The 9,599-nt window shown below is 42.5% G+C and overlaps 1 protein-coding gene across 2 annotated transcripts; it reads right to left on the reverse strand.

Annotated features, from left to right (window-relative positions):
- Positions 1 to 494: 494 nt before the first annotated feature.
- Positions 495 to 8,898, reverse strand: psma1 (proteasome 20S subunit alpha 1). Of its 2 annotated transcripts, XM_060928552.1 has the most exons (10): positions 8,804 to 8,898; positions 7,834 to 7,878; positions 7,512 to 7,613; positions 7,137 to 7,240; positions 2,754 to 2,842; positions 2,474 to 2,544; positions 1,580 to 1,709; positions 1,282 to 1,361; positions 874 to 978; positions 495 to 703 (listed from the first exon to the last, which is right to left on the reverse strand). In XM_060928552.1, the coding sequence occupies exons 1-10, from the start codon at positions 8,804 to 8,806 to the stop codon at positions 644 to 646; spliced, it is 789 nt and encodes a 262-aa protein (XP_060784535.1). In that variant the 5' UTR covers positions 8,807 to 8,898; the 3' UTR covers positions 495 to 643. The 2 variants fall into 2 exon arrangements, with proteins under 2 accessions (XP_060784535.1, XP_060784534.1); XM_060928551.1 differs by lacking the exon at positions 8,804 to 8,898 and having other exon boundaries at positions 7,834 to 7,899.
- Positions 8,899 to 9,599: the final 701 nt, after the last annotated feature.

Raw genomic sequence — 9,599 nt, forward strand, 5'->3', positions numbered from 1 at the left:
TACGGGCGAAAGGCGGGGTTCACCCTGGACAAGTCGCCAGGTCATCACAGGGCTGACACATAGACACGGACAACCATTCACACTCACATTCACACCTACGCTCAATTTAGAGTCACCAGTTAACCTAACCTGCATGTCTTTGGACTGTGGGGGAAACCGGAGCACCCGGAGGAAACCCACGCGGACACGGGGAGAACATGCAAACTCCGCACAGAAAGGCCCTCGCCGGCCACGGGGCTCGAACCCGGACCTTCTTGCTGTGAGGCGGCAGCGCTAACCACTACACCACCGTGCCGCCCCTATTTACATCTCAATAATATAAAATTTTTTGAAACACCCTGTATAATGAATAGAAAACTGATTTGCAGGATGTGAGTCACGTGTCCACGAGGCACATGTTCAGATTTCTTCATTTTGACGTTGTGATGTACCGTTACACCCCTCCGTGACCGTGGTACAGATGCACAGTTAAACACGAGACAGAGGGACAGATGAACGTTAGAAAGGTATTTTATTGATCTGATCTCAGAACAGATAGAAAACAGAAGTGTGGATTTAAACCCAGAGTGAACGCTGCAGTGCCTCAGACTCTCGCCAACTCTCTACATCAGTGTGACATGAAGACGGATAATTAATCAGTTCCTCAGTGTTCCATCGGCTCATCAGAGACAGCTGGAGCGGCATCATCACTGGGCTGGACAGGCTGGAACACACACACACACACACTTCAGATTTCTGATCTCCAGCAGTACTGGGCTGTGTTCTAAGAAAAACACCTCCTGTTCTTCCGGTGTAAGATTTATCTTTAAAGAAATCTAAAGCCGTGTATGTGCATGCTGTAAAAACATGATGATGGAGTGTTAGGATTCTCACCTTCCTCTGAGGTCTCTCCTCTAAACCCTCCAGAAATGGAGCCACATCATCATCATCATAGATGGTGAACTCCAGATCTTTACCCACGATTCCAATGGACACGTTCTGCACGCGCGCGCACACACACACACACACACACACACACACACACACAGAGCATCACTACAGCATGTGTTAAACTATAAACTTCCTGAAGCTCTGCAGTGAAGCTACGAGGTTAACTCAGCTAACAGTAATGGAAGTGTATATCCACCAGTTTAACACAGAGTGTGTGTGTGTGTGTGGTTTCTAACGCTGCGACACACGCCTCATCACTCCATCACAATCTCAACTCATCTAACGTCACACAATCAACCAGACACAGGTGACATGAGGAACACTTGTGTATGCAGTGTGTGAGTGTGACACCTTGGTGGTGAGGTCCTGTTCAGCAGGGAGAGTCTCTCGGAGAGCACACAGCCCATGCTGCACCAGGTCATTGAGATTACCTGAAAAGAAAACACACACACACTTCAGCTGCTATGGTTACACTGGTGTCACATGACTACCACGATGGCCACTCGGCTAACTCCAGGACGTACACAAGACCACATGTTAAACCACAATCAGCCATCTCTCTGTGAAAACTGAACACAGTGAAGGGAAACAGTGTGTGTGTGTGTGTGTGTGTGTGTGTGTGTGTGTGTGTGTGTGTGTGTGTTCTTACTCTCAGTGAAGCGATCCATGTGTCTCTCCAGGTACGTGCGTGCGGACTGTGAGCGCGCTCCGATGGACATGGCCTTACAGTCAAAGTAGTTAGCAGACGGACAAGTCTGAAAAATGTGAGGACCAATATCCTACACACACACACACACACACACACACACACACACACACACACACACACACACAGAGCGAACACTAATATTTTAAAAATCACAGAATCATTAATCCTGACATTGTTCCCTCAGACCATCTGCCCTCAACTGGTTTCATGGCTCTGATAGTTTTGTTCCTTATATATTTTTATGATGTTTATATTATTTTATTATTCTTGTGTTTATTCACATGCTCCAGTAGTTTACTGTTCTACACTGTATAAATGTTTTTTTGCCCATTTTCACTGTTTACACTGTATATAGAGTTTATACACATTGTTTACTTGTTTTATTTCTTTTCAACATGATTATTTTTTAAACATTATTAATAATATGAATTAATAAGTCACTTCTCCTTATAATGCCATGAGAACTTTATTTACTTTGTTCTAATTACTTTCAACATGAGATAAATATTTTTAATGCAAACGTCACGATGTTTTGTGTGTTTATTTCTCTTAGCTGCATGTTCTCAGTTATTACTCTAAAATATTTAGCATTTTTAAAATTAATAATCTTTACAGTCTACATGATACCAATACAGTGTTTAAGAACTGTGTTAATAGTTTTTGGTTAATGAACAGTTTTATATTTACAAGAAGTTTTTTCTTTCATTATTTATTAACATGCAAATTAAAAGTAGTGAGATTTTTTTTTTTTGTGTGTGTGTGTGTGTGTGTGTTATAGTTTGTCAATGTTTAAATAAACTGGTGCGCGTGCGTGTGTGTGTGTGGTGAACTCACATCGTAGCCTGCGATCAGAAGGCCGACTCCGTACGGTCTCCGCCCATAACGCTGTGTGGGGATCTGAGTTTCTGATGTAACACTCAAGGACACAATAACAACAATAATAATAATAATAATAATAATAAAAATAAACGGTGGCGCTTTTAATCCTCCAAATGTACACAACATACACAAGTATGTGAATAATGACACACAATGATAAACATGTTATAGGTGTGTGTGTGTGTGTGTGTGTGTATGAGACAGAGAGAGAAAAAAAAAGTGTGATAAAGGATACTGCTCCCAATGAGTGATACGAGACGAGACACAGGAAGTGGACGATCAAACACAAACCTTGAGTCCAGACACTCCTGACGCATGAAGTTACTGCAGAATATCAGAGATTTTATATTTTTAGGAGAAACTGTAGGAATATGACTGCAAATGCATTTATAAACAACACACACACAGAGGAAATCACAGTTTTTACACCGCTCCTGTTTTAATGGGAGACCACTGAACCCACTGGTCTGATTACAGGTGTTAATGATACAGAAACTGTTCACTGGTGAAACATCACTGACTCAGTAAACAGAGGATCTGATTATAGGACACATTTTTACTCAGTTTTGGCTTCTGAACTGATTTTAACTGGAATATTAGGCTCCTTACATTAGAAACACAAGGAACAGGAGACTGACAAGCGGATTAGTGCAGTGCCAGCAGTCATGGGGACGCTCTACAGATCTGTCACGGTGAAAAAAGAAAAAAAAAAAAGAGAGAGAGAGAGAGAGAGAGAGAGAGAGAGAGAGAGAGAGAGAGCTGAGCCAAAAGGGGAGGTTATAGATTAACCGGTAAATCAATGTTCCTCCCCTTACCTCCGGTCACGAACTCTGCGTAATTACCGAAAGAACGAGATCACGCATACATGTGGCAGAAATAAGCTTGGACATTCAGGAGGGGCTCAAAGTACAGCGGCATCTGTCAAGGTGGTTTGGGTATCTGTCTAGGATGCCTCCCAGAGGGGTATTTTGGGCACCAGGGTTTCCCCAGGTTTGACCACCATAAATTTAAGACTTTAAGACCTTTTTAAGGCGACTTAAATGAGAATTAAGACCTACATCGCATCCATTATGCGGTCATAGAACACCAGATCAAATTCCCAATAATGACAAATGTTTCAAGTAAAAATACTTTTATTATAAAAGTTATATACTTAAAAGTCATTATGTGCATTGCTTGTCGAATCTTCACATTCAAGACAAGCAAGCCTGAATTTTGTTCTGTAAGACGTTTTGTTTTTTCCACAGGAGAATGTTGTAGTGACTTCCGAGTGTGGGAACGCAGCCTTAAAGAGTTCGCTTATGCCCTCATTCGAGCTGTATGAGTGGTGTTCCGTAATTGTTTTTAAAATCCAGAGCACCTCTGCCCGAAGTGTTGGGGTTCCACCGACACCCATCATGCCACTGCTCGGCCCTTGTGCTGTTGCTAGCCTTGCCGATGATGTCTGGCTTGGCTGATGCTGCTGATGTTTGACAGTGGTGCTCGTGCCAACTCCAGGTGCATTCGGAGATTGAACCGTGCAGAACTGAGCGATGGGCTGGTGGCGGTGGAGGGCAGATGCAATGTGAGACTCTAAAGCAAAATGACCTATAGTGGACAACTTGAAGGTCTTTCGACAAACACAGCATCTTGCTTCAACGTCGCTTCCAGGAACCTCCCTCACCCAATCACGATATCTTTCATCTGAAAGCCACTGCTGATTACAGGGATGAGAATGGGACATTTAAAAAAAAAAAACTCTGAAATGTCTGCCAAGGGCAGACATAACGCACGCAAAGCGTGCATGGGGGGGGGGGGGGGGGGGGGGTGTTTCAAAGGGGGGTGCGCCTTATATATATAGTTTTCAAATTCAATGATGGTTTAAAACATTTATAAACTTTAAGATAAATATATATCGTGAGCGATAATGGAGGTAACCGTAACGATATATTAAATTCCTCCTGACTCTAAGTAAAACGTACCTTTGTGCTTTTTTGTTTTGATGTGCTCCTGGATGTTTCTAGCTCCTCTGTTTCCATAACTGATCATATCTGAGCACAGAATACACAGAACCTTTCCCGGCACGTCCACTTTTCGGACATGTTCCGTCAGGCACGTCGTCACAGTTTGTGTCCCTATCTGCACGGTAACGCTACTATCGAGCCATGCCCATCGGAAACAGTTCTTTATCCCGTTTGATTTATCGATTTCCCTGGCAGAGCCCCGGTGGGGGCCCAGGGGGCGGGAGCTAATGATTTTTGGCTATTTTATTTTTACCCCGAAACCATTAATTTTATAAGCAAAAAGTTGCAATTTATTTGGAAATAAATTCCCCTTCTTGGTGGACTCCCAGGTGAAAACGATTAATATGGTACAAGAGACTTGTTTTTAATCAATTCACATTTGATGATTTAAAAAAAAAAAATCAAATCAACGCACCTTTTAATATAAACGAGCTCTACAGTATTATATTTCTGCATTTTAGCTATTCATGTCTTTGAATACTCTAATCCTTTACAATGAAGTGCAAACCAGAAAAAAGTTCTGTCATATAATTCTCTTAAGCTTTCTTCTGATGTTATCATGGTAGCAGGAGGTCTTGCATATTAAGCAGGCAACATTCAACATCACTCATCACTTCCCTTTCAACTGCTGTGTGGACTAACGAGGTTTTATCTGGACAGGATGTTGTGTAATGTAATACAGATACCATACGGGCAATCTGAAGATTTTGAGTTAAAGAACAGGCATGTACAATGAACATTACATATTGGAAATTTTTTTTTAAATCAAAAACTATAAGTTCATCTCGGCCTAAAAAATGTGGGCAGACGCTCCCGCACGGCACACGCCAACAATCCCCCCCCCATGAAATGAGCAATAAGGAGGAGAGTTATACATGCTATCATACTTAAAATTTCATCAGAAATATAGATGATACTATGATTCTCCCCAACATGCTACATTAGATAAGCTAACCTCATTTATAAAAGATACACACTTATATGATGTGTATTTGATATATATGATGTATATTCATACATTGTTACTTTACAGAAATCTTCAATAAGTTTGGTCTTTTCATGACAGCCTGTTGTAGACCTATAATGCACATGAACTGACACTCCTCACCTCAACATGTCCTTTACAATCATTTAAGCCACCATGGGCAATGCTGAAACCACTGCTGCAAACAGTACATCGCGCAAAACTGTCATTATTTTTGACCCTTATTAGGCAGGGAGATTATCAGGCAGGGAGATTATCAGACAGGGAGATTCTTTTGTGTAATCTGAGCTGAAGTGGGTTTTGGACTTTGGTTTTTTGGGGCGCGCTCTCTCTCTCTCTCTCTGCCATGCCGATCCTGTAGGCTGCACTGACTCAACTGAAAACGTCGGTCCCCAAGAAAAGGGATAAAAGCCTGCCCACACTGAAAGCTGATTGGCTTATTTTGCTAACCCAATCAGGATGCTCTTTGTCTAGCATGCGCTACATGAACAGGCACACACGCAGTCTCTCTCTCGCGCTCCGTCATATGCGCACATTCTAAGATGCGCGAGGTAGACAATGTTGCGCGTGCGCACTCTTGCTCTAGATTCCGGGAGATATTCTCCAATTTGCGGGCATCAGGGAGCCGCTATCAATATGCGGGAGACTCCCGGAACTTCCGGGAGACTCGGGATGTCTGCGTTATAAGGTGATCACAGATCGTTAACCATACACACACACCCCGAACCCCCCCGAAATTTTCTCAACGGATCTACACGTTTCACAAAAATGACATTTTCAGCGGGAAAAACTCGGAGATCCGCAGAATATTCTCATCCCTGTGATTAAAACAACACTTCCCCATGCTGCGATTCGCGGAGTCTCCTCTCCACCACAGACTCCGACGATTGCGCCGGCGCGAAAATGTATCAATATTGTTCCTTTCTTTGCGCATACTCCAAGAAACTCACTGATGTTACGCAAAACCCACGTTTTCACATTGTAGAATAGTATGAGTAAATGTAAGACCTTTGTTTAAAAAATTAAGACTTGGGCAAAGCAATTTAAGACTTTTTAAGGCCTTAATTTTGGAATATTAAATTTAAGACTTAAGACTTTTAAGACCCCGCGGCTACCATGGGCACGTCCAACTGAGAGGAGAACCCGGGGCGGAGCCAGGACAGGCTGGAGGGATGATGCTTCTCAGCTGTCCTGGGAATGCCTCCTCCCCCCCCCCCCCCCCCCCCCCCCCCCCCCCCCCCCCCCAAGGAAGGGGGGGGGGGTTTGGGCACCACTATCTGAGACTGCTGCCCCTCGTGACCCGGAACCGGATAAAGGGTAGAAAAATGTGTAAATGGATGGATATGAGGATCCATGTGAACAGAGCCACTGGCAGAGACATTATTAACAGAAAAAAAAATGAGATGGCAGATCCTTCATTTTTCTTTTCTCTCTGTGTCTGTCTCTCTGAGGTACCTGCATGAAGCACCCTGAAGCTCTGAGCAGATGATGACAAAGAATCTGGTATGTGATTAGTCACCATGCTGATTTGCTGGTGTTTGATATTAGATGTGAAGCCCTGAGCTGGAACAGCACCCCCATGTATACAGTGCGTCTGTAATGAGGATATATTTGTGGTTCATTGTGGTACCAGAGCAGTCGAGCATCTGCAGTCAGTCCAGCGATGGAAATCCCGATGTGATTATCAACATGGAGGATCTTCTTCTGATGAGCAGCGAGCTCAGACTGAGCCCTCTGTAACACACACACGCACACACAAGAGCAGACGTTATTCACTCTATTTTATACACACTGAAACACACGTGTATACCTGGGGTAGGGAAGGGGAGCACGTCGGTATGGGCAGTGTGGACTGCTGAGGAGCATGCATCAGTAATGTGCACTCTGCCCCTATCAGGGCACTACTGTGTGTATTTAATCCAAGGTATGTGTGTTGGATTGGGGAGCTGAGGAATTAGTGTGTAGAGATGTTCACGCCGGGGCCGAGACTCTGCAGTGTTAATACCTTTAATGCCACCAGCACAGCGTGAGTGCGTGATTTGAGGCCCACAGTCGCTGAGCCCTGCTTCACTGCCTCCATGGCGTACTCGATCTGGTGGATTCGTCCCTGAGACATTAAACACCACACAATAAAGACTGACAGCTCAGACACACATTAATATTCATCACATCCACATTATCATCTTCATCATGAGTTTCTGCAGCTCTGTTGATGGGTGCGCGAGTATATACTTCCTGTCCCTCTGAGCTTAGTGCTGTGATCAGATCACCTGAGACACCTGTTAACCCCACCCCGACACAGAGAACCCCAGTGCTGTGCTGCTCACCTGAGGACTCCACACTGTAACATCGTTATCATACTGGTTTCTGAACTGCAGGGATGAGAGACACATACACATGGCTTCAATTTTACTGGAATAACAGCAAACAAAATTACTTACTTAATTAAATACTACTACTACTAATAATAATACTGGTGCATCTTGGGGCAGAACAGAAACTTTTCATCCAAAATAAAAAAAAGAGTGTAATGTTTTATTAATGTAACACATCCTGATAACTCTGCAGTGTGTGTGTTCTATAAGAAGCTGCTGAAGATGTGATCACTGTACTTACACTTCAAAACATTGAATATTTAAAAATCCTTTAAAGCTGGTTAGCTAAATTAATGCACTGTGAAGTTTTATAAATCTCACTTTAACCAAAGATAAAGAATAAAGCCTGTGATGTGAAAGTGAAAGCAGTAATGCGCCAATCTCCCGACAGCAGCTGGTATTCGGCTGAATTTTACATTAAATTATTAACTTTAAAAAGTAGAAAACCTGTATATTTAATTACACACCGAGAACTCATTAACACAGAAATATATAAATATAACACCGGAAATGATCCGAGCCGCTAAGTTAATGCTAATGCATGAAGCTGCTTGCTGGGTTAGCACCATGCTAACTACAATAATAACACAATGAAAAGTTATTTTATTCCGATCAAATCAATACAATATATTTTAATTCATTTTCTAAAGAAAACCCCAGAAGACAAACACAAACAGGGTTAAAATAACCAACAGACAGGCGAACTCTCCGTGAGCCGCTAGCATGATGCTAACACCGCGGCTAGCGCTAGCTGAGGAAACGCTTACTCACGCTCTATAATCACCGGCTAAAGTGTTTAAACTATAAAACCAGCCGCATTTACAGGCTGAAGAGTCTCTACAGTCTGAGAGTCCACTGTAAATTAGTTTAAAATACCAGAAAAGAGTGAGGCAAAGTTTATTTTATAATTATTAACTCTCACCATGTCTCACTGAGAGAGCGCCGCTGAGCCCCAAAATGATCCGGTTCGATTAGTTTCCCTTCTGCTGCTGAACAGACCTGAGCAACAGAGCACTGATCAGGTCTGAGCACAGAGATCACAATGATAAAAGATCACAGATCGGGTTTTTACATTTACAACCATTTTTGGAAGCTAAAACCCATTAATTATCACAAGAACTCTTGAAGAGCTTCAAAATTATTGAATATGTTGAATCTTCCAGGAGCTTCTGTGTACACACACACACACACACACACACACACAAAAAGTTCTTCAAGAGTTCCTAAGCTATTGTTTAGACCAGGGGTTCCCAACCTTTTCTGCTTTGAGGCCCACTTATTCATACTTGTAATGAGTCGGGGCCCATTAATAAAGATCCCCAACTATTTTGGCTCATCTATTCTATCAGGATCTAATAAGCTATTGTAAAATGCATTAATGGGATGCAATATCACTCCCTGTTACAGATGGGAGCCCAGGAATTAAATACATACAATAAAAAACCCTCCTTTTTTTAAATTGTAGGTATTGTATTTAAAACTGTGCCAGAAGCCAACATAAAACCATACATGCAGGGCATTCTCAGCCAAAAGGGATTAATGATCCAAAAGTGGAGTCTGGTCCATTAACACAGGAACTTATTGTCATGTTTGTGTTCAGCAAACAAGCAAGTTATTAAAACCAAGAAGTACACTCAAAAGAAGTGGATTTAGAAACCACTCAATGAGATTAGATCCTTACACGCTAATAAAGAAGGAGTTTTCCTATGAAAGGAAAA

Source organism: Neoarius graeffei, chromosome 8 (genome assembly GCF_027579695.1).
Source record: "Neoarius graeffei isolate fNeoGra1 chromosome 8, fNeoGra1.pri, whole genome shotgun sequence".
Lineage (NCBI taxonomy): Eukaryota > Metazoa > Chordata > Actinopteri > Siluriformes > Ariidae > Neoarius > Neoarius graeffei.

Coding starts and splice junctions, on each gene's coding strand:
- psma1 (XM_060928551.1), bottom strand. CDS start 7,899: ATGTGTCTCTCATCCCTGCAGTTCAGAAACCAGTATGATAACGATGTT. Junction 7,614..7,833: donor TTACAGTGTGGAGTCCTCAG/GTGAGCAGCACA, acceptor TTAATGTCTCAG/GGACGAATCCACCAGATCGA. Junction 7,241..7,511: donor CTGTGCTGGTGGCATTAAAG/GTATTAACACTG, acceptor TGTGTGTTACAG/AGGGCTCAGTCTGAGCTCGC.